At 39.8% G+C, this 23,974-nt stretch overlaps 1 protein-coding gene across 27 annotated transcripts in view; it reads right to left on the bottom strand.

Moving 5' to 3' along the window:
• camk2g2 (calcium/calmodulin-dependent protein kinase (CaM kinase) II gamma 2) overlaps positions 1-23,974 on the bottom strand; it is a 71,221-nt gene that overhangs the window by 5,751 nt on the left and 41,496 nt on the right. The window contains exons 7-22 of one of the 27 annotated variants that reach the window (XM_071480111.1): positions 23,543-23,645; positions 23,092-23,175; positions 22,872-22,966; positions 20,077-20,199; positions 19,242-19,325; positions 19,079-19,121; positions 18,058-18,117; positions 14,271-14,311; positions 9,776-9,856; positions 7,205-7,249; positions 5,492-5,546; positions 3,081-3,188; positions 2,480-2,620; positions 1,676-1,751; positions 1,289-1,383; positions 189-440 (exon numbers count right to left, since the gene is read on the bottom strand). In XM_071480111.1, the coding sequence (XP_071336212.1) occupies positions 208-440; positions 1,289-1,383; positions 1,676-1,751; positions 2,480-2,620; positions 3,081-3,188; positions 5,492-5,546; positions 7,205-7,249; positions 9,776-9,856; positions 14,271-14,311; positions 18,058-18,117; positions 19,079-19,121; positions 19,242-19,325; positions 20,077-20,199; positions 22,872-22,966; positions 23,092-23,175; positions 23,543-23,645 (1,467 nt within the window). In that variant the 3' untranslated portion in view covers positions 189-207. The remainder of the gene's footprint in view (positions 1-188; positions 441-1,288; positions 1,384-1,675; positions 1,752-2,479; positions 2,621-3,080; positions 3,189-5,491; positions 5,547-7,204; positions 7,250-9,775; positions 9,857-14,270; positions 14,312-18,057; positions 18,118-19,078; positions 19,122-19,241; positions 19,326-20,076; positions 20,200-22,871; positions 22,967-23,091; positions 23,176-23,542; positions 23,646-23,974) is intronic. The other 26 variants (XM_071480112.1, XM_071480121.1, XM_071480122.1 and 23 more) reach the window with 26 other exon arrangements.

Here is a 23,974-nt window from a genome sequence, read left to right as displayed (position 1 = left end):
GATGCTTTCTGCCTCAAGGCTACAAGCTGCACATTATGGTTTTAAAAAATGTTACACAATAAAAACCTCCAGAAGACCCAGATAACCTGTGCAAAGAGTTTTTTTAGTCAGCCATAATCCTTGCATGCAGCATAAAACTGTTATTGCCCCCCTCAGGCTGTCGTCATAGTGTCGTGTTATCATCTAACCTGGGCCCGGGTTGTTGGTTCACTGCAGCGGTGCAGCCGGTGCTCCTGAGCAGTGGAAGTGCACATTGAGCCATTTGGCATCACGGCGATGCCACACACGCGTCTCCTCTGACTGGCAGGAGCGCGGCCGGCCCTGGCTGTCGATGTACTGCGTCAGGCGGATGTAGGCGATGCAGGCAGCATCCTCACCAATCAGATGGACGTGGGGGTTGAGTATGGTGGTGTGCACCGGCTTACTGTTTTTACTCAGCACTGTGGGGATGGAAATGTGCAGATCAGCTGTTTGAAAGTGGACCTGTCAGGTGTCGATGTGCAGTGAAGTAACCCAGTTTGAGAGCATTTAGTGTGTTACAGCCACCACAGGCAACACGTGTTGGCAGCTTCAAATGGCAGGAGGAGCTAACTATTGGATTACTGAAGTAAATAAGTTTATAAATTGATCACTTCAAATCGACATTTAATTCATTTCAATTAATACACATTAGAGATGTTTGCCTTGTCATTTTACACATATTTGCCCCAAAATTCAGCCTGACATTAGGTTCGTTTGGAAAAGCTGGAACCTCTATGCTTAACCTCAAATTACATTTTTGTAAAGGTGGACACACTGCAGTGAGATTAATATATCTGCCCATACAGTACATTTATATCAACAATTTCTAAAGGGATGAAAGGAACTGATTTATCTGCAACAGTTTTTATTGTCAATTTATTCTTTTTTAAGCAAAAAATATCCCTAATTCACTGAGCCCAGCTTCTCAAAAGTGAATATTTGTGTTGGTAAGAAAAACTGAAACACTGAACATCAACTGAAACAGTTGTGTAAGGAAACTCCACAGATTTTGATTTGGGCAGAACTACAGTACCTTTTTCTCAAGTGTCACTGGCTGCTCCCTTCAATCACTGTATCATTTAGTTGGACATTAATCTGAATTTTCCTCAATTTGTCACATTTCTTAAACTTTTACAATTACACAACTCTGATTTTAGACTAAACCACTGTCAACAAAGTATCTCTGTAAATTCAAAGAGAACATGAGCACTAGATTGACAAAGACTGCAATATAAATCCACAAAACTGAGACTAAAACTGTACTTACGATTCTCAAAGTAGAACTTGTGAAAGTCCATGCCCTCCACCAGGTTTCCAAGAGCTTCTGGCTCAAAAGAAGTCAGTCCAGGGTCACAGATTCTCCTGTCAGAGGAAAACACAATCAAAAACAAACATTTGCTTTATCTGTTACTGAATTTGAATTTGTTGAATCTGAGTTTATCCTGCAAGGGAAGTGCCTGTGAAGAAAGAAAGAGCAGGGCTAAATGACATGACTTTTGAAGCTTTGGTGAGATCAAGCTGTGTGTTGAACCTAAAATGAACAGTTTGAAGTAATGTGTGTATTTAACAAGAATTACAGACTTCATTTGTGTTAAAGGTGACTGTTTTCCAGAAGCCCAGAGAAGTTTGTGTTGAGTTGCATATGTAAACTTACGTGTAAGCCTCAAAATCCCCATTGTTGATGGCTTCAATCAGCTGCTCTGTCATCTTTATTATCTCCTGTTTACGAGCTGGAAACGGTGAGACAGAAAAGACAGAGAGAGGAGGAGGGGGAAGGCAACCAGAAGAGGTTAAAGACGGTCAGAAATCATTTGGAATTTGAACATGCAAGTACCGCTGCTCATGCTTTCACTGCCTTACAAGGCTGAACACCCCTGACATTTGAAATAAGCTCATCACATGGGCAGCACCCCCGGTAATAATGACGGTGACATTTGAAGTCAGCCTGTACAGTCCACGCACTCTGTTCTCCATGTTACATCCAGTGAATCCTAAAATGTCTCTAACCAAGAATTTAAATATAAAAAAAAAAAAACTTCAACTTAGGTAACTTGGCTCAACTGATACAACCTCAAAAACCTTTCACTGCACACACACAAACCCACGCCAATAAAATAAAAATGCAGTTCCACCTAATCATGTACAAGAATGCATGTAATTACTCAAGTACACCAGAAATTATGAGGGCGTTGCACAAAAGTAAAAAAATAAGGACGTATACCACACCAGGGTTTATGCATGAATATGCTGCAAAATACTTTTTCTCTAACATGTTGCTGCTGAGCTTGGAAAGCCTGCACACTGGCATGTAACTCTGTGTTCATAGAGTCTTAAGAAGACGTCAGTTTGTGTCCTCAGACCGTTTGCCATCGAGTGGCACAGAGAGTTTCAAACAGACCAAATGAACACTGTTTCAGGAGCCTTTGCACAAGCACTGCACAACCTGCCTGACACTTACTCTGCTGCAGGCTGCTGCTGATGCCGCCGCTGCCTGTGAGGGCTGACAGAGTCGACTCTGGTTCAGGACAGGAGCTCTGAGCTGGACTGGTCTGAGCTACAGGGAGACTGGGGCTGCGAGCAGCCTCCTGCAGAGGACCAGCTGCAGGCAGGTACAGTCAAACCGCCGTGAAATAAAATTATATTTAGCAAAGCTGAGAAGCCAAGTATGTAACTGTTCACATGGTATTTAACATTGTTTATCCTGCACAAAGTATATCAAGCAGTAATTAGAAATGGAAATTAGACTCAAGACACTCAGTGACGACAACCAGAGAGTATAGAAGAGGAGCAATAATCTGCAAACAGGCCTGGCCGCCAGTAGATGGCAGCACAGGGGGGCAGAGGGGAACCAGTGCAGTCGGTTGGTGGAAAGAGTTGAAGTACAGAGGTCACATTTTTCTCTTGTTTATGTTGAGGCTTTTTTTAAAAAACATCAACATGACTTGTTTTGCTTGTGGGATAGATTTGGCGCTGAAGGTCTGTTGTTGGGTGTAAGAGAAAAGGTCAGGACACAAAGGTCAGAGCTGAGAGTTACACCAAGTAAACTGCAGCCAACTTACGGGTGAGAGGTGGGCAGTGAGGAGACAGGGTTGGGGTCCGTTCCTCAGTAGTAATGCTGCTCTGGCTTAACACTGCACTGTCTGTACTAGTAGACTCACAGACAGCCACTGCCCCCATCACAAGACAAACACACAAATACAAACAGATGCACAGAACCTGAGATATGAGTTAATCTATAATATTTTGATTTATTACTTTTAATGCCAAAAAAGGATTGAAAAATCAAGTGTCCATCGCAAGTTCCCAGAGTCCAAGGTGATATCTTCAAATTGCAAACTGTGTCTGAGCCAAATCCAAAGATATTCAATTTTCATTCACATAAAAACAAAAGCAAATCATCATATTTGACAAGCTGCAGCCAGTGAATACTTGACATATTTGCTTCATAAATGCCCCAAACTTAATATTAAAAAGGTTGTTAATTAATTCCCTGTCAAGCAACTGCTACTACTGACGGACTAAATGTTTCAACAATACAATCGAGTATTGTATCACTTACCACAACACACAAATTAAGACACACTGATATAGAGATCAGTGAGGTGGAAACCAACTTAATACACACACACACACACACACACACACACACACACACACACACAGAAATCCTCAAAGCCAGCTGATTCACACGAGGAAGTAACAAACATAAGCTGTGCGTGAGCATCGAGACCACATGGCGATCAGCAGCCTGTTGCACCAGATCTAAGTTCAAACATAGCTTAGCTTGATAATGAGGGAGTAAAAACAAGTTGCACCATAAAGGCCTGTTACAATGTAGAATTAAAACAGGACTTAAACCTGGAAATGCTGATTTTTTTTTTTTTTTGGCCATTTGGGGGCAGTGCTAACACAACACTGAAAAAACTTTGTTTCAAGTCAGTATGGTTTACGCATTAGCAAACAGTTGCCTATTTCCACATTCACAGTGACAGAGCAACATTATCATTTAGTCAAAGTCACATTTCTGGCCACATGATGAATATAAGCTCAATAATGACTCTCTTGTAGTTCTGTTTTTGTCTTCTACCAACTCCTGAGGGAAATGTCTGGGCCTTTAGTCACTAACTTTGTATGTCTGTCATTTGGTCCTGAGTGGGTAGTGTGCAATATGTATTTATTTGTTGTTGAAAACAGCCACCTGCTACGGCCTTAACAATGCTGTGAGAGCGGTGAGAGCTTAACAATGAGCTGAAACTGACATAAGAGGAGAGGAACTGCAGAAGAAGTGATAATTCTCTGTAGGTTAATCACTGAACACAGCAATGTGAAATATTGATTATAGCCACTTTAAAATTTAAGTCATTTGTTATCTAGTTCTAATGTAGCAATTAATTTGTGTTATTTTACACTCAAACGTACGATCCGCTGGTGCAACAGGATGAAGAAAACTTGCCGCTGCAGACTTTGCTGGTGTGCAGTTGCAGACATACCGGTCACTTTTTTTTTTCTGCAACTCTAGCAATGCCAACCCTGTGCTTCATCTGAGAGAGCCTGATGCTGCACATGGAGGAACTGATGCATCCTAGCAGTGTTTGAATTTGTGTTTCAGAGAAGACAAGTGAAGTCAAAGCAAAGCAATCCAAAGCAACTTGAACTAAGTGCATTCAACCTCAGAGAAGGACAGAAGCGAGAGCAGGAACTACAGCTTCTCGATTGCATGTCAGTGACGATCCACTATGAGTGCTGGTAAACCCATGGAAAGCTGCTCAAGTAACTGGATTAACTCTTTTCTGGAAAGCTGCAGGTAGCTCTGTCCTACTTCATTCAACTGAAAACAGTGAAGTGTCATCCCCAAGCTGCAGACGACTAATTAAAGGCTTAAGTGTTGTGCGAGGCTGGCATGCACGCTAACGCACGCCACCAATCAAAATGAGGCAGAGATACCCATATATGTTGGGCAATGTTGAGCCTCACATTCAAGGGATCCTGTATTTGAGCCTTTGCAGATCTGGATGTAAATACTGTAAGAGCAGTGTGTCCTTGCTCTGAACACAGCGGTGTATGCTATTAATCACATTCTGCTTAGTTTCTCCCACAGACCCTCGAGGCTCTGCAGCAACTGAACTGGATGGGCCATCTAACACTACACCCCCATGTTGCTACTTTGGACAGAGACAGCAGCGAAAGCAGCTCTGTATTTTTCCCCGTACATGCGCAGTGTTTACATAAAACTGTTTAAGTCACATTTGTCTTCCCTGTGATGCTCGCAGGCATTTGACATCTAACTACTGAACCTACTGGACTTAAACTTGACAGTTTACCTGAAACCTCCACCCAGTAGACATGCATTACCTCCAGTATAAAGTGAAGAAATTCAGTATGAGATATACTGTAATATTTCTCTATCTAATCTGGAGACATAAAGTGAACAAAAAGAGGCATGCAGAGTAGGTGAAAGTTTGACAAGTACCTTTCCTACCTTTCATCTCCTCCTCTTCTGTGTTATTACAGCTCTCTGTGGAGCCCTGTCAAACAGAGAGGGTTGAGACAAAAAAAGGGGAGACGGACAGAGGAGCAGGTGGAACCAAAGAGAGATGGATAAAGGGAGAAAAGAGAAATAGCAAGACAAATCAGTTTTTAATTGTGTAAGTAAGATGGGACTGGGAAGCTTTGGCCATATGGACACACAGACAACCTGACGGACAGATGGACGGGTGGACGACTCCCTCCCAGGAGCACAAACCAGCCAGGACAGCAGCGAGGGGAAGCGCAGAGAGCCACACATATCAAAGCAACAAAGTGTTTATGAAATACCATCGCTAACTTCAACAGGAAGGGGTCTGCATGTCAGCGTGTAACCACTCTTCAAGAGTACCGTAAGCAAACCAGTGTGGCCAAGAATTTGTGAGAAAAGTGTCAATGTAAAGAAAATTGTGTAACAGCATGTGCATCATGGTGATACTATTATTTTGCAAGCTTGTACACTAACATGACAGTGCAGGTAGAGTGGTTCCTGTTTTGGTAAGAAGCCTTACATGAGAATTTGAAGATATCATTCCTCTGCTGCTGTTAAAGACAAAGTGTAGGATTTTCTCTTTTATATAAATTTGAAATCAGCTTTGAGGCTGTATGAATCCTGAAGGGTACCACTGGAATAATTATATACTTTGACTGTTTAATCATAATCAATTCCATTTTTCTTGTGACCTTGGTTAGGGTGAGAAGTTAAGAGGCAAATTTGATGTTGATATTGTGATGTAGAGACTGATTGGCTCAGATGACTAAGAGTTCAGTCTGAGAGAGGTTTAGTTGAAGGTGGCATTCAACTATGATAAGCCAATATCCGCACCGGGTGTAGCTGGCTGTTGTCTGCGTAGCAGTGATAAGAGAAGTCATGACACATGATTGAAAACAATGAGCGGGGTTTTTTTTTAGAAGGGGCCCAACTACTGATCCTTGGGGCACCCTTGTGGGCAGGGTGTTGGATAAGGATGTTTGTCCTTGCGCATTGAAGGAGTGCCCAGTGCGATAGGATTAAAACCAAGGAAGCGCTTTGCCAGAGTAGAGACAGTAAGATGCATTGGTTCACCATGTCAAAGGCTGCTGATTGGTCAAGCAAGATAAGAACTGAAGACTGAGCTGCAGCTCTAGCTGCCCTCAGGGCTTCTGTCACAGACAACAGAGCTGTTTCAGTGGAGTAGCTGCTCTTAAAAGCTGGGCAAGGTCGGCCAGTCAGTCGAAATCAGGTTCTGATGTGTGAGAAAAATGTTAAACCAACAGGGTTGAAATGAGCTCAAAGTTCAAATTGTAAAAATGTACTGAAAAGGTCATTTTAACCTGCATTTAAATTATGCAGGTTAAAATTACATAAAATCATGCAAATCTTTTTAACCATTTGTGAAGGTCATTTGTATTTTTTAAATGTATTAATTGATAGCAATAATATAATGAAAGTCTATACTTATTCCAGTAGCTCCATAAAGGTGCACCTTTACATGGGTTAAACTGTCAGCTCTCCTCACTACGAGCAGACACTGTACTCAGCTGCTTCCAGATTATAGGAGTTTTTTTGGTTTTTTTAAAGACCGTGACGTAATATATGTAGTTAGAGAAAATCCCCCACGAGTTACCTGCGAGTGTTAGTAGTGGCTGGTGGCTAGTGGTGGCAGAAGGAGCGGCTTACCTTGGTGCCGTCAGCTGGGTTGTGTACAACAGTTGTCTGGGCTTCCTGGGGGGAGGTAGGAGACACTTTACCATGCAGGGATGGGATGGGTGAAAGGGGGCACCAGGGAAGATGCCAGGGAATATCAACATATTCCATGACCACAAACACAGACACGTGTGCGCACACCAAAACAAAGCACAGGAGCTGCAATACAGAGGCTGTGGAGCATTCATGGTGATTAAATAGATGACTGTAGATGTCAAGGCGCTCAGTGCGAGTCTGTTCCCCATTCAGCACTGTGGTCTACAGGAGTCTCCAAAATGCATGAAAACAGCCATGAACACAGCTAAACACATATTCACCTGCCCAGGGCCGTGACTGAGGAGGAGGGTTTTGTGAGTGAATGAAGGTTTATGAAAGTGTGAGCGCTGGTGCTGACTTTCATGTCACCTGGAAGTTACCATATCTACCAGGTTCAACATATAAATGCACTTCACTTCCATAACCAAGTTACAACTGGGAAGCTCTGATATATCCAATTTGGCACTGAATACTTCTAGAAGTATCTGAAAAGCAAATGAATACTGATGCAACATTGTACTAGGGCAGCAAGCACTCCAAAAACAGCAATACTATGCACTCAGTTCACCATTTTATTACTTATACTACATTAGGATGAACGCCTGTTCACCGAAATGTGTCTGCAGTGGAAATAAAAGTGTAAACTGAGACCACTACATTGACCTTTTTGTGTTTTGGGAGTGCGGCTGTCCATAAGCTGCTAAACTTTAAAAGAGTGGTAAGGAGTAAGTGAACTTTATTTATAGAGCACCTTTCAAAACCTGGGTTACAAGGTGCTGTACAATAAAAACAACCCATTTTTCTACAAACAGAAATTTCTACTATCAGAATAGTTTTAAATATGTTGACCACAATAACAATCTAAACATGGTGGCTTAATGCGAAGCTAGTAAATGCACAGCTGGATTACTTTTACCATTAACCATGAGCACTTCAGAGTTACGACCATGTGAATCTTTCCTATCGCAACTTTCCATCCCACATGGTGTGACCACTGCGTGACTGTGTGTTTGTGTAGCCACTCCTCATCCTCAACCTTGACCCTGCCACAGAAGCAATCAGCACAGTACAATTCAAGAGCTCCAAGTACAACATTGTTTGGAAAACAAACCCACAGTGCAGTGGTTTAGTCAGTTAGTCACACACTCAGGCTCCTGATCCCAATCAACACTGGACCCAACATCCAGGAACTACAATCTTAGAACATGCAGCCCCATCGATGACACACTGCATTATGGGGAATTTAAGTATTTTATGGCCATTTTACACCTTTATTACAAACAGTGGAGAAACGACAGGATGTTGTCATTCGTGGTCTTAACCCCTTAGCCACAAGCCGACCAACTATGAGGAATTAAGACTGGGAAATTTTACCCAGGCTGAGGGTAAAATTACTTTGCCTTGCTTCAAATTTTGCAAGTTTGGTGTGTGGCTCACAAACCTTGAATGCAGGATTCAGCACTGGCATGATGTAGAAAGTAATGGCCGGCATGTAGAAGTTCTTGTTGAGCGTTAGATGAGAAGATTGACGCCACTATCATGTCTGTACGGTATATTTGGAGCTACTGACATCAGCCAGTTAGCTTAGCTTAACACAAAGACAAGGGGGAGGAGTGGGGTCTAAGGGTAAAAAACTGGCCACACAGTGAACTTCACTGACGCACAAAATGGTGAGAGGAGACACTGGGATTTTATCTTGGTGTGTATCATGCTGCCATATTTGCTGGAGAAAGCCTTGTTCAAGTTTGTTTATATATTGTGTATATGTCTCAATCCCATTACATACATGAACACTGGGGCTGCATCTTCATATAATTATGATCTCTGTATTACCCGTCCACGCCAGCTCCTGCTTTACCCAGAAATCCTCACCATTTACATTATATTGAAGAGCAATTCGTGAAAGTGACCCTGACCCTTCTTTTGATGTAGCAGAGGTTCAACCTTTGAGTTTTCGAGCTCTGCTTTCTAAGACATTGCAATAACCCTGTGCTACTTCAAACGTAAACCATCAACAAATCTCAAGTGACACAGTTGAACACATAAAGGAGTCACCAGGACGTGGCTGAGCAGAACTTGATTGAAGTGTCTGCTGCTGTACTGCAAAATGAAAGCCATTTATCTACCTGTCAATGTAGTGCACTGTGTACTTATATATATATATATATATATATATATATATATATACATACACACACGAGCGTGTCCACAGGAGGTCTGGGTAAAACGTGAGCAGGGGGAGACACTCAAAGGAACAAACCAGTCGTTCAATTTCAAAGTCATCAGATCCACTGCCAACATCACAATTTGTGTTCAAGACAGAAGCAGAGAGGCAGAGGATGAAGGACGAGCGAGAGGACGAAGTGCAGAGAAGATTTTACTCAACATGGGATGTGACAAAAAGATGAGGAGGAGGAGGAGGAGGCAGAACTAAACATTAAAAAGATGGAAACAATGAAATGATGCCGTAAAAAGCAAGGTGAGAGAAACCAAATAGAGATGAGGTACCATTGGTGCTGAAGATGACATGCTGCTGTCTTTGGTGCTGCTGCTGCTTACTACACTGTTTTTACTGTTGTTTCCCTGCGACTGGGGCAAAGAAACACAACACACAATGACTCCCACCACTCTAAACCATAAACCACCCTGTGGGAATCTTAGGTGGAAAACAGGAATAGAGCCGTTAAATGGCCAACATCTCTATTCTACATATTGTAAGTGAGTACGATTTAAAGCGGATTAATCTGGGAGTGGGATGTATGTGCAGGAGTTCAATGCTAAACAGATCTATCTGAATATCGCTATTGATCATCTGCACCTTTCTGCCTTGTGCATTTTAAAGGGCAGTTGTGTTGTTGTTGTATTTTCCTGTAGGTCTGTTGTGCACGTAGCTTCAAAATAATTTCTTAATCTTCAACATGACTCTTCGTTTGATCTTCAGAAACTTGTAGAAACTGATTAGGTGTCCTGCTTTTATTTCTATTATAAACCTGTGTACTGAGTGACTGAAGGACTCTCTAAATCTAGCGTCCTGGTGAATGTCTGCATTAAATGTCTACAACTTTTGCAACATTAAAAAAAAGGTAAAAAATACAGAACAGTTAGTCAGCACATGCATTTTAAAACAATGAACATACTTTCAGGCTCGATTTTTAAGTATTTTCGCAGCACGTTTGAGAGAAATCTCAAGTTCAGATTTAAAACAAGTAACAGCAATTAGTGGCCCATTTCTGGCAGCAACGCAGCCAAAATGTGTGCGACAGATTCAGAGAGTAAGTTTGGAAATATGGTTACCAGTCCAGGTCTGTGCATGCAGTGAAAGGCCTTGATGAAGGGTTTTTTTTCTAATTGTCCAGTGTGTGTGTGCGGATGCATGGAGGTATGTACTTTATGTTGTTATTATGTTGCTAAAGCCTATCTGACCCACAAAATCACTTACACATTACTGCACCTGCTTAGTTCACTCCACTGTCTTGAACAGATCCTGTTCATTGCTTTGACTGGATTTTGAAAAATTCACCTCAATCAAACGTTGCCTCGCAAAAAAAGACAATAAACAGAAAAAAGTTTTGATTGGAAATATTAAAGAGAAGTGTGGTTTCATGACTCTTTTTTATATCAAATAAACACATTTTATTACCATTTGTATTTTACCGTAGATTTAATATTGTCTTAACAATATATTGCAATATATTTTACTGAATGAACGCTTCTCTTGCAAATGCAGCGGTGCACCAGAGTATATACAGCATGAAGTTTAATTGAAGTAACAAATAAATTTACTATCAAATTCAGTGGCTGAAATCTCAGGAATTCAACTGATATAATACAAGTTATACATTTTAAAGATATTTGATGCTCGATGTATTTCTAATGTGTTTTAATAAATATCAATAACTGGCCATGGTGCGTACCACTTAGCCTGTGTTTAACAGTTGTATAGTGTCCTCTGTTGCTCCGGTCTGAAAAAAATGACCCATCGGATGTCATTGTGGTTTCTCAGCTTGGGATTGGAGACTTAAAATTTATAAGAAAATTAAAATTAACAGAATATCTTTGTGTGGAGTTTGAAAAACATGGGCATTGCGAGGCAAAGAGGGCCTCACAGAAAGATGGTATTGGTTGCATTATTTAGGAAACGTAGGATCTAGTGTTTTTGGAGCTTGACCCATCTTAGAAACTAAAAGTCAGGATATCTCAGCCTCTGTTACTTTGATTTTGATCATTATTGTTTTTCTTCTGAGCCTCCCAACTTTGTGGAAGTGTAATATTCAATTCATAAATTATTCCTTTCATTTTTTTTATTGCTTTTGTGCTCATTGTCGTCCTGTTTTGTTGAAACTTGCAAGCCAACTTAGTGGTTTAGCTGCATAACAGAGGTGCACAATATATGTAGCAACAGATTGTAGATGGAATGTGTGATGTTAACAAGAAAACAAAGTTTGCGCTGGACTCTCCCTTCAGCCTCAGGTTAACTGGAGGGAAAGAGCTAATTGCTGGGAGTTTTTCCTGCTGTTTTTCTACAACTCTGACATGAGCAAATGCCCCAGAGTGACTATAAAAAGTATTTTGGCAGTCTCTGTGGCCGACTAGGAACATCTTCTAACAGAAAAACTAATGTGCAACGCTGACACCAACAAGGAAATCTACAGTTCACCCTTCTTTCACTGTCTTCCAGGGCTGGTAGAGAAATGAAGGTAGCTTTGCAGCTTTTTCAAGCTTTAACTTTCTGTTACTAGATCAGAGATAACATTTCATGAGGCTAAATGTTCTTGATTTGCACAGTTTTTGTCCTCTTATCTTATATTTATTGACTCAGAAATCCTAAAACACATATTTTTTGACCAACTGACACTTTCACAGCTGATGTATATTCAGTGTTGCACAATGTTTACCAGCAGTGAGTATCAATGTACTTTATAACTGTTTATTAGAGCTTGGTATCAAACTTTTTAGTACCAGCTGAAACATGTCAGTTGTCAATTTTAAACTATATTTTACTATAAGTTCCTGTATGGCTGTTTGTGTATGGACAACATTTAACCTTTGAGAGGTTTGGCTAATTTTGTTCAATGGAAAATAAAGAGCAGAAAAAAACAGGTTTGCATTTCTCAAAGTAAGGTATCAAAAAATATATATATATCCTTTTGATATCAGTACTGAAAGTCATACATTATATCTTATAGCCAACAATATTATTTATAGGCCTATATTCTTATATTTTTAATCTTAAAAAAAGAAATGATTTTTTATTTTATTACTTTATACACACCACTTATTATCTCATAATCTTGACTTACCATGCATAACTTTATTTATCTTTTATTTTTCTTGGCAAAATTTAGCCTTGATAGTTCGACACATAACTAAACTGCGACAATTTCAAAAAAAAGAAATTATGACATTATCTTACATACAAACAGCATAAGTATACATTTTATTTTGAAATAAATTGAAGTAAAGGTGTAACTAATCAAAAAGAAATACTGAAATATATCTCAAAATTTCAATGTTTTTTTTTTTTTTTTTTTTTTTTTTTTAATGACTTTATTACTTTATATGCACCACTTCTAATATGCAGCATGATCCTAAGTCAGTTACACCTGAACTCTCTATTTTAATGGAGATGATTATCTGCAGGTGACCAAGACAGCTGTTTTATTTATAAGAGGAGGGGGGAAAAATGACTCCAATGAAAAAAAATGACAATACAATAAATAAATATTAACTGAAAAAGGGAAAATGACTGTATATTGATGTTTATAGTGGTTAAAACCCTTATGATGGTAAGGGATGTTTTGGTAAGTAAATCACAATGCCTGATTTATTCATAAGCAGATGGGTCAGACGAGGATAACTGGAAGGGGATGAGTGTGTGTGTTTGCATGTGTGTATTTGTTATTTGTCAGGAGTTCAAATGGTTTTGGTGGCGCTTATGGCAGTAGGGGATGCAGAGATGTTGGATGAAGCTGCGAAATCCAACACAAATTGTACAAGACAAAAACTGTCATAGGAGACGCCTCAAGCCTCTCTGCCCCAAAAGAAAAGAAATGAAACAGAGAGAGCGAGGGGGGGACTAGAGGGGAAAAAGACTCGGAGACAAGAAGACAAAGAATGAAAAATGAATGGAAATGACAGAGCCGATCTCACCATCAAACAAACACTCGAGCTGGACTTCCTTTTCTGACAGACAGCAATGGAGAGGAGGAGGAAAAAATAAGGGGTCATCGGGAAACAAGGAACTAATCAAAATAGTAAAAAAGTGAAGCTCCCAGATTGATCCCAGAAAGAGAGAAAACGAAAACAGCTGCACAAACTTACACAGGAACAAAGATGAGACAAAGGGACACTAAGAGGGCTTCAGAAAAAAAAAAACAATATAGAAAGTTAATTTTTAAAGGAGAACGGGAAGATTTAATCACTGGTTGTGCAATTTATTTGTATAATGTATTTTTTCGAGGGCTGGGGTTAGTTATGGTTTAAGTTACTGTATGTAATTGGAATTTTATTTTGGCCCTTGTTGATCATGGCGCTTCACTGCATGCATTGACGCTGACTGTTGATCAAAACAAAATGAGCACCAAGGCATGACGGTCGCTCGAATCGCTGTGACTCACAAAAAAAAAAAACAAACAGCCTTTTAAAAGTCTACTGCTCTTTATCTTTACTTTCACTTTTATCTTAGATCTTCATACCTGTGCCCCACCTTTAACTACTGACTCATAAACATGATCGAACAACTACTTGATTGAAGTTCAATCCTTTTCTCTAAGCCACAAATATCTTTAAATCACATTTAATAAACCTCAGGTAAATTACAGAGCACCAGAACACAAAGGTAATCCAACATAAAGAACATTTTCATATGCTCATAATATCAAAGAAATATGTTATTACAGAGTAGTTAGGGTGACAGACCAAAAGGGAGACAACAGAAGATAGGAAGAGTAAGAGAGACAGAAACAGTAAAGTCAATAAAACCCTCGTGGGTCAGAGAACTTACCTTCACACCATCCGACTTTTTGTTTAGTAAGGTTTTGCATGCTGAAAGACAGAGAGAAAAGAAGGTTAAGAACACAGTGACAGAGAAGTAATTGTCCAACAAACAGAAACATGGTTGAGATCAGGACAAACTAAAGCTGGTGCAGTAAAGGTTGATCAAGACACACCATTATATTATATATAGAGTGAAACCAATGTATGAGGGACAATCCCACCCAAACATATTTTTTCTCCACTACTGGGGATAAACAGGCAAAATAAATGTTTGAAAAGAAATGAGATATGAAGAATGAAAAGCAAACTTGGAAAATAGAAGAACCAGGTTTAAAATTTTTGTTTAAATATACCCTCGCTGGGGCTCCCACAATTTCCTTCCAGCACCAGTGATACAATAAGTAAAAAGAGACAGTACGTTATACTTTTGACCTACTATCACTTAGTGTATTAAAAAGTCAAATGTCAGATTTTCGATTGCTATCTAATAATTTGACATAGTATCCCATATTCATATCTCATATTTTACTTTTATCAACCATGATTTAGCTATTCTTTTATTTTCTTAAATTACCCTCCATATCGTTGATGCAACTGTGAACTGTGTCAGAAACAATAAAAGGAGAAAATATGGGGGATTTAAAGACACTAGTGCTCAGTATCACCTAAAAGTACAATAAAAACACAGTTTGGCAGTGCCACTAATAAGTGATAATTGATCCTGGTTCAGTGTTTGATCTGTAGACAATCCTCCTTCCTCCTGAATATCCTCAGGGGGCAAATATGAATGAATGAATTAACTAATGAATGAACTGAACTGAGCTGCTTCAAAACAACCTGTTGTTTGTGTTCCTTACTGAAATCGTTGTGTCACAGAAGCAAATATAATCTATTGAAAATACCTGTCAACTGAAATAAATACAAATTTTCATATCCCATAGTTGACTGGCCCTTTCGGCCAAACATGTGTATGCACCTGAAAATTTGACTACATGTATTATTAATATGAAACAGAAAATTACTAAGGAATTCCTGCAAATGACACCAACAAATACAAATATCAGGAAACTGATTAAAAATGTCCACATGCATGCATACACTCAAACATAGTTCAGAAAGTATTCAGACCCCTTTGCTTCACCTGCGCTGTAGATTTCATTTTAAATAGATAAAAATGCAATTTTTGCAGTGGCATCAATTTAGACTCAATAACCCGCAATGAAAAAGTGAAAACATGTTTTTAGATGTTCAAAGATTTATTTAAAAAAAACAAAACTGAAATCTCTCATTGACAGAAGTTTCAGCCTTCCGTTCAGTATTTTGTAGAATCACCTTTGGCAGAAATTGAGCGAGTCTCTACAAGCTTTGCACACCTGGATTTGGGCAGTACAGTTCAAGCAGATGCTCTCACTCTCCATCAGGTCTACAGAGAGTTCATGGACTTCATGGCTTGGTTTTGGTCCTGACATGCAGTATGAATTGTGGGACCTTATATATACACACAAGTGTGTGTCTTTCTAAGCTATGTCCAATCAATTCAATTTGCCACAGGTAGATCTCGGTCAAGGTCTGGACATCTCAAGGACAATCAAAGCCATGTTTTCATTTTGTCATTATGGTTTATTGAGTGAAGACGAATGGCAATTTCATCCATCTAAAATTAAAGTGTGCAAAAAGTGGCTCAACACTTTCTGAACTGACTGTAGACTAAAACTAAACATGGATACACTCTTAATTGTATAAACAGTCATGTCCCAATGATCCCACCTTACCTTCCAGTTAGAAAGTAGGAAGGAGGGCGATGAAGAAGGCAAGAAAACATTAATGTGTTTAATATCTGCATGTTGACATCTGAACTGAAAACATCTCAGGCTTTCAATCTATGTTAAAAGGCATTCTTTGATCATTTTCACATGGGTGGCGGGTTCATGCGATGACAGTGGCTTATCAACATGTCTGGCATGCAGCATCCACTTCAAAGTCTTTATCGTACAAAGTGCAGAGGAGGGAGTGCATTCCCAACAGTTACTGAGCAGAGACCTTTAAGTTCGGGACATCAACACTGTGTGGAACAATACTGAATCTTACTCAGTCAATTGGAATCAAGCATAAAAAGAAATCCTTTATTAACATCGTGACAGCGTAAGATCAACCTGATCGAATCATGATTCTTGTATGAATGGTCTTTAAGCAAGCAGCCTGCTCTGTCATGTGATCGACGTTCACCTGTAAAGGGTTCAGTATGCTTCAAACAATCTAGTCTGCATGGCGCGTCGACCGAGCACGTCCAAAGCTGTTCTGGATCATCGCACTTTAAAGGTGGGGGTCACAGAGACGGGCAACACGGCATGAATCATATAAATGAGGGTGACAGGGTATAGCTTCAGACAATGGGAAGAGGGTGTGCTTGTTGGATTTACAAGAGGCAACAAGCATAAACCTCTTCAATGTGGAACCTGCATAAACTGACTCGCCTCTAAGGGCTTCATTAGAAGAAAAACTGTTATATAAAATGTTATTCATATGATAAAGGGCCCATGTGGTAAACTACAGCCTACATAGCTGAGACATCCTGTCTCTCTTTTAAAGAGCAAACCACAGGAGCTCTATCAAGAGGAATGACGCAACTAAACATTGTTGCACAACACTTCAATTAAATCAAAGCTCTCATTTCATCTTTGTCTCTTGTAGGTATACAGAAGAAGTCTTTAAGCCAAAGCCAAAGAGGTGGTAATTTTAATGTTGTCAAAAAAAAGAGAAAAGCATTTTTAGATTTTCTTTTAATATTAAAAATGTATTTCCATAAGAGAGGACTTATTTTATTTATAAAATTTAAATTATTTATATTTGTATATCATAATATTTAAAATTAATGTATATAGCACTGTGTAAACTGTTTTCAAAGTAGGCCACACTAAAGAGCCCCATTTAGGGTGAAATCTTGGGGGGGGGTGGGGGGGGGGGGGGGGGGGGGGTGGGGGGGGGCAGTGTCAGATGATGATGATCTGACATGCACTTTGTCTGAAGCATACTGACAGTATTTGGTTTTTTGTGCTTTTGTCTGTTCACACAAAAACAACAGAGAAGGCAGGAGAGAGGAGATAAAGAAAAATAGATAACAAAGGACACTGTGCATTCTGTTTGTCCAGCTTCCCATGCAGGTTGGCATACAGTTCTGTACGCTCATACACATGCTTGGCTGGCTGGTAGTGCCAGAGCCATGCGCGGGAAAGGTTGCAGCGAGCACAGGCAGGCATCGACTGGGCATCAGCCACGTACTGTGGATACAAACCAATTAAAAGGAGGCAAAACTGGGAGTGTTACGAAGGCTGAATGCTGGAGTGTCTACGTACAGTTGTGATATAAAAAGGTTAAAGTGGTTATGCTGCAGAGGGAAAGATATGCAGCCTGCACCTCACGTCTTAATGCAGAGATGCATAAACACAGCTTGGCTCGGTGGCAGCTGCAGTGGCTGGAATGAGGTCAGAGGGTCATGCTGGGTGTCAGTTAAACAGCCAGTCCTGAGAGTACAGAGCTCTGTACATTAGAGCATCAGGACACGCAGCAGAGCCGAAAGGTCGAGAGCTGAGCTTCTTTTACGGTTCCCATTTACATGTTTGTGTGAGTTTATATGATGACCCAGTGCAATGACGACCATTCAAAGGTGGTCCATCAGTGAACAGGCAGCAGGCAGCAGGTGGGGTGGGGGGGTTCAAGCAGCCCAGGCCACATGCCAATAGCCCAAATACAAAGTTGGCAGTGCCCGACTCCAACACCCCCTCTAGCAGACATACCTTCCTGTGCCATTGCGGCTGTGCTGGTGGTAGCGGCAGGGCTGGTATGCTGCCGGCCCACTATTGGACAGAGAGGGATTCAATGTGGCGCCACCGGTGAGACAAGAGCCTTACTAAAGCCTGAAAGCTTTTTTTTTTTTTTTCTTGGTTTCTTTAAACTGATAAACTTACGAGTTTTAGACAAGAATGGCAAAACATGACGTTTCCAGAAAGTATTTTGTATCAAGCAGGCAAACAGATCCTGTGCCACCCAGTGAGCTGCTCATCATTCATGACACTGTAAGTTTAAAGATTTTCTTGGTTACCGATCTCCTTTTTTATTAGATTAAAGTGAAGCAAGAGACGGGAAATCTTCTTAGCACCATTATTTCCACTGACATTCACTTGATAAATACGCCTTCTTTTATGTATGAAGCAATTCAGAGGTCTGGCCCATCTGTCTTCTTCAGTCTAGATCAATCCTGACCAGTAGAAAGCAGTTGGTCATTATCCACAAGAGTTGCTTTACTTACATGAAAGCATATAAACACAGGGCCAATAGCCTTAATGCATTAGCTTGCTAGGCCATTATCCAGCCTACAAGTTGGGTGTTCAATGAAAAGTGCACTGTGTTTCAGTGGTCAAACTGCTTACAAAGAGGAAACCCAAGCCAAACCCCTGAAGTGCGAAACTTACAGGCAAGGCTGACAAGGAAATCTGAACAAGAATGAAAATGTGTGGCTAGATTCAGGCCAAAAAAAAGAAGAAGATAGAGAGCAGACAGGAAGTACAGTAGCAGAAAAGAAGCAATATGAATGATGGAGAGAGATCAGATCAGGAAAAAAGTGTATAAACCTTAAAAATGAAATTTCTCTTTTATTAGATATTAATATAAAACAGATCTGTTTTTTTGTCTGGGTTGTCTGGGCTCATTCATATATGTATTATCAACAGCACTGGACCCAGTTTTAAGTCAATGGGTGAAATCAAACAGTTGTCTCTTGATGTGTGATGTGGTATCAGAATCACTGCTAAAGCTCACCTGAAAAGTTCCTGGACACCAGCATCGTTGTGAGGATGGCTCCCTACAGAGACACACACACACACAAAAAAAAAAAAAAAAAATCAACATTACGATTTGTTTTACGTGGATGTGTGTGTGTGTGTGCGTGCATGTGTTCGTGTGTGACTGTGTCCACACTCACTTTCAGTTTCCTCCTGGCGTTGAACTTGCGGAGACATTCCACAGTCTCTTGACGGTGCATCATGGAGGCCACAGTGGAGCGTTGCTGTATGTAGAGGAGAGGAAACAATGCTGTAAACCTAACTTCAGGGTAGTTTAACTTCAATGTAGGTGGTAATGCACTGTTTCACTCCTATATAACTGATTGTGAGTCCTTATAAATGAAAGTAATAAACAGAGAGGAGGAGAGGAGCACAACAGATTCCACTATTTTCTATATCAGTACTTCTACCAGTATTACATTATTGTGCTTTTAGGTGGACAGATCAATCTTACTGATACAAAGTCTTGTGTTGAGTATTGATAGCATCAATACGATATCAAAAAAAGTGGCTCCATCACATGATAGCACTTGTCTTTGATCTGCAGAAATTATATCTCTGCTGCTGATGTGTGCACGTGTGCCGTGATCACCTCTTTAGTTCAGAGAATTTACAAAAATGTGTTTTATTCAAACCACAACTACACGTTCTGTTCTGGTGTATAATGTAGGTCTGTGTTTGGTAGTACATGATTATAAAACTAGGCTATTGGGCCAAATTGTGTTCTTGTTTTGAACGGCTGTGTGCCAAAAAATGAACTGCTTAACATATTTTACAATTTATCTCTGGGACTCTGAGTGGGAGCTCCCGGCCATGTTGTCCTGCCAAGGTATAAGGAGTCAATGAATGACTGCTTAATGAGGCTATAGTGATAGTGAAAAAATGTGACATCATCTGTTTGAAGCGTGCATGAACACCTGCATCAGTATTTTACAGCCTGGAGAAGATTTCTTTTGATGTGAAATTGCGACTTACGCAGACCCAGGGATGCTTGAGGGCCTGGTCGGCAGTGATCCTTTTGGCAGGGTTAATCGTTAACATCTGATTGATCAGATTCTTGGCCTCAGGGGTCACTGTGTCCCACTCTGGAGATGGAAACTGCAAGAGGGAGATAACAAGGAAGAAATGTTGAGAGTGTATGATACTGTTAATATGCTTTCACTGCACATTTTGACACACATGCATATGCACAAGTAAATTCATGTGAAGATTCAGCTTGTGATTTAAAATTGTAACATTACCATCTAATTAACAAATATTTAAGAACATTATTTTATAGAGCCTAAAGAGCCCTGCATCTGCAAAATACAAAATACTTGACAGTGAGGCAGAAATCACAGGATCATGTATCAGAAGAGGTATTTTACCACTACATCTGTAGACTTTATACTGCTATGATCAACATATTGTCCTTTATTTGCTGGTTTGAGAAACAGAATATCTAGTAAAATTTAAAAAAAGATCCCGACTACCATAATTAAAAGAGTATTTATCAAACAAAAAAGTGTTTTCAAGATGCTTCTCTTTCCTTGTTGTATGTGCATTTAGGAAAGGATCTCACAAATAATAGCAGGGGATGTGTTAACTCAGGCTGGTCATGTATTTTGCTGAATTTAATAACCTCATACAATTTGCAACTCAGTTTTGCAGGGAACTTCTCTGCCTCTGAAGACAAGGTGCGAAGACAGAGGACCAGGGAGGGTTGTGGTGTTAAGAGAATTGTGTATTAAACACAGACTTGTGATTAAAACCGATTGTTAGAAACAAAAATTAAGCAATTAGGGTAGTGAACACAATGTCTGGTTACTACAACGCAAATGAGCAATGGAAGAGGAGTTATGGAGGGTGTTCATTAAACTTGAACTTGACTATTATAGAGCTGTTAAACTACTACAGGCTGCAACTGGACATTTCTTTCTTTAAGTATGACATTTATGAGTGCATGTAACTGCAATCACCTCTGTACGAACATCCATAGCAACACCATCTGCACCTGCTCTGTACAGAACCACTGGACCAATCTCTCTCCCTTTGTGAACATTTTTTTTTGCATCTTTGATTTGTCTCATATCACTTAATCTCATTTTGGCTTCCCATGAAGATATTTAATACTCCCCAAACATAGAAATAATCATGATAAGGATTATTTTTATCAGGATTTTATTAGATTTAGTTAACCAGGCACTGAACGCAGGCAGATTGCGACCGCCAACTCCATGAAAATCGCAGCACACATTTGAACAACGCATTTTTCTTTAAAAAATCTCTTTATTTTTTATTTTACTTTATTATTTTCTTTGATGGACCAATTTTAATTTCTATAGTATGACAGACAATAAAAAAAAATATTTGTTGATAATTTTATGTTGAAGGAAGTTGAGCGGTGACTAAGTCAATGCATGAAGCAGTTCAGTAGTAACAGGTGGAGTTTTCAAAGTCAGCATTGTTTCTCTCACTCTGGTCAAAAAAAAAAACCAAGAGACTCAAGGTATCTGAATGACAATGTTGACATTCACAAAGTGAACATTATTGCAAGTGCTGCACAGTCAGTTCATATCAGTGTTCATATTATGCACATTCGTTAGATGTTGTTTCTTCCAATTATGGAAATTAATACGGATAATAAATTCCTATCTCCCAGAGGACTATGACAAGATCTGATAAATAAGCCTTTTGCGCCCCCACAGCAGATCACTTTTTTTTTTCTACAACGGTGAAGATGAAAATTATGCAATAACAAGTAGAAAGCAATTAAAAACTCAAATTTAATTTCTGAATAACTTGCGCGACAGAATTCACAGTGTTATTTGACGAGACTTGAACTGAAGGTGTCCTGCAGGGCGCATGTTGAGGCTTGCTAAGTCACATAAATTACATTTCCAACAGGAAATGCAGATTATTTATAAGAATTTAAGTTTGCTGAACGCAGGTGGGGCTCTACGGACTTTGACCCTCATCTTCATGGGTCCATGTACTGAAAATTTGCAAACTACATACTCAGTCAGCCAACCTGGGATAAGCCTGCAAATATGAGCTGGGGCATTTATTAAAGCTGCACTGATTTATGTTTTTATATTAATAATAGATCAAATGACTACCTTAAATTCTCAAGTGGCCTTTATCTACCTCAAGCAGCAGGGGGAACCGGGCCTTTCTTTCTAATTTCCTCTGTTCTCCAGTTAATATAAACTCAGGTTTTACCTGGTGTTTTGATAAATTCTGTATAATGTACATTCCCAGAGCAAGAGTCATGGCAGGCACTCCATGTTTCCCTGTTCCCCAAATGATCTTAAGCTACTATGAATGCAACATTTCCTCCAGTATTTTCACATTAAAAGTCTAGCAGCCTTCCTTTTATAGGTACCTTTTTGAAAAAACATCAGGAGGTATTGAATTTTGGATGAAAATATTATTTCAGTTAAAAAAGAGAAACTCAGAACAGCAGAGTGGTGAGTATAACTCCACTCTGTTGTTGCTCTGTGGTTTTAGTGTTGTGGTAATGTACCTTATATTCTGAATTTACCATGCAAGCTGGTGTAGTAGTTTATAGGAAATTCCAGCATGATTTTTCACCCCTTTATTAACCAGAATTTTTAAGTCTAAACATGAAATAAGCATGGAGTCATAGTGATGCCCACTGACCAAGACCAGTAGCCATACATAATCACATCATGCCAACTGTGAGGAAAGCTGCTGCAACAGCACAGCTGCAGCTGCTGGTACACATGTACAGGAGGGTGACAACAAAAACATGAGAAAGAGGAACTCACGTCATATGCACCGGCCTTGATTTGTTGGTACAGTTTGTGTTGGTCCTCGTCCCAGAAGGGAGGGTAGCCCACCAACAAGATGTACAGGATCACACCTGAGACACACACACACACACACACACACACACACACACAATCACAATGAACATAAGTCACCATATGATTGAAGCAGCATACATCCACACAAACAGACAGAAAAGGTTAATTCTGGTTAACTGACCACACGCCCATATGTCCACTGGCTTGCCGTACGGGTCCTTTCTCAACACCTCTGGGGACAGATATCCTGGAGTCCCTGCAAAACCTGGATCAACACAAACATTTTCAGTGTGTAATGGACAGATAAATAAGCACAGTGAGATTATCTCTATCCTCCACATCTTCCACTTGTTCTTTTTTAAGTTCAACCTAGATGGGACAATTCAGTACGATCCTATTTATTGCTATTTTGAATGTAGAACTAATATTCACAGAAATACCATAATGTAACTTCACCACATTGTTGATTATAATGCAAGGATTTTTACATGAATGATCTCAACACACACAAAAATGTGTCCCTCTGGAAACATTTTGATTGTTTGACTGAAGCTGCTGAAAGTGGACAGTGTGGAAACAATACAGAGAATAAGGTCAGAAATTCCACGTGATAGTGGAGTGGGATTTCTTACCAAACCAAGCCTGTTGGTCCCCCTGCACCTCGATGGCCAGACCGAAGTCTGCAAGTTTCACTGCTGCTCCCTTCATCTTACTGGCCAGGAGCAAGTTCTCTGGCTGCAACACAAGGACAAAGAAGTCTCTAGGAAGAAATGTTTTCACTCAAAACTAATCACTGTTTGCAATATTTCTTTCTCAATTTGTATTTCTGTAAAATATACAGAAATGTCTATGATAAGTCAGAAGAGACAAAAGTGATGACTTTTTCATTATTTTTCATATTTTTATTCCAGACAGAAAAAAGTCAAAATCAATCAGTCACTTGATAGAAGCAGGTTGTTAAATTAGTCTGTGGACAAACTGTGAAGTTTTGCATGGTGCAAAATAAACTACAGCACATTTTGAGCAAAAAAGCAAGATACTGCATTTAATCAAGGGCAAAGGAG

This window comes from Trachinotus anak, unplaced genomic scaffold, assembly GCF_046630095.1.
Source record: "Trachinotus anak isolate AG129_WGS33_773 ecotype Australia unplaced genomic scaffold, CSIRO_AGI_Tana_v1 ptg000007l, whole genome shotgun sequence".
Taxonomy (NCBI): domain Eukaryota; kingdom Metazoa; phylum Chordata; class Actinopteri; order Carangiformes; family Carangidae; genus Trachinotus; species Trachinotus anak.
Note: the sequence above shows the minus strand (reverse complement) of the source record. Positions and strands in the feature narration are given on the sequence as shown.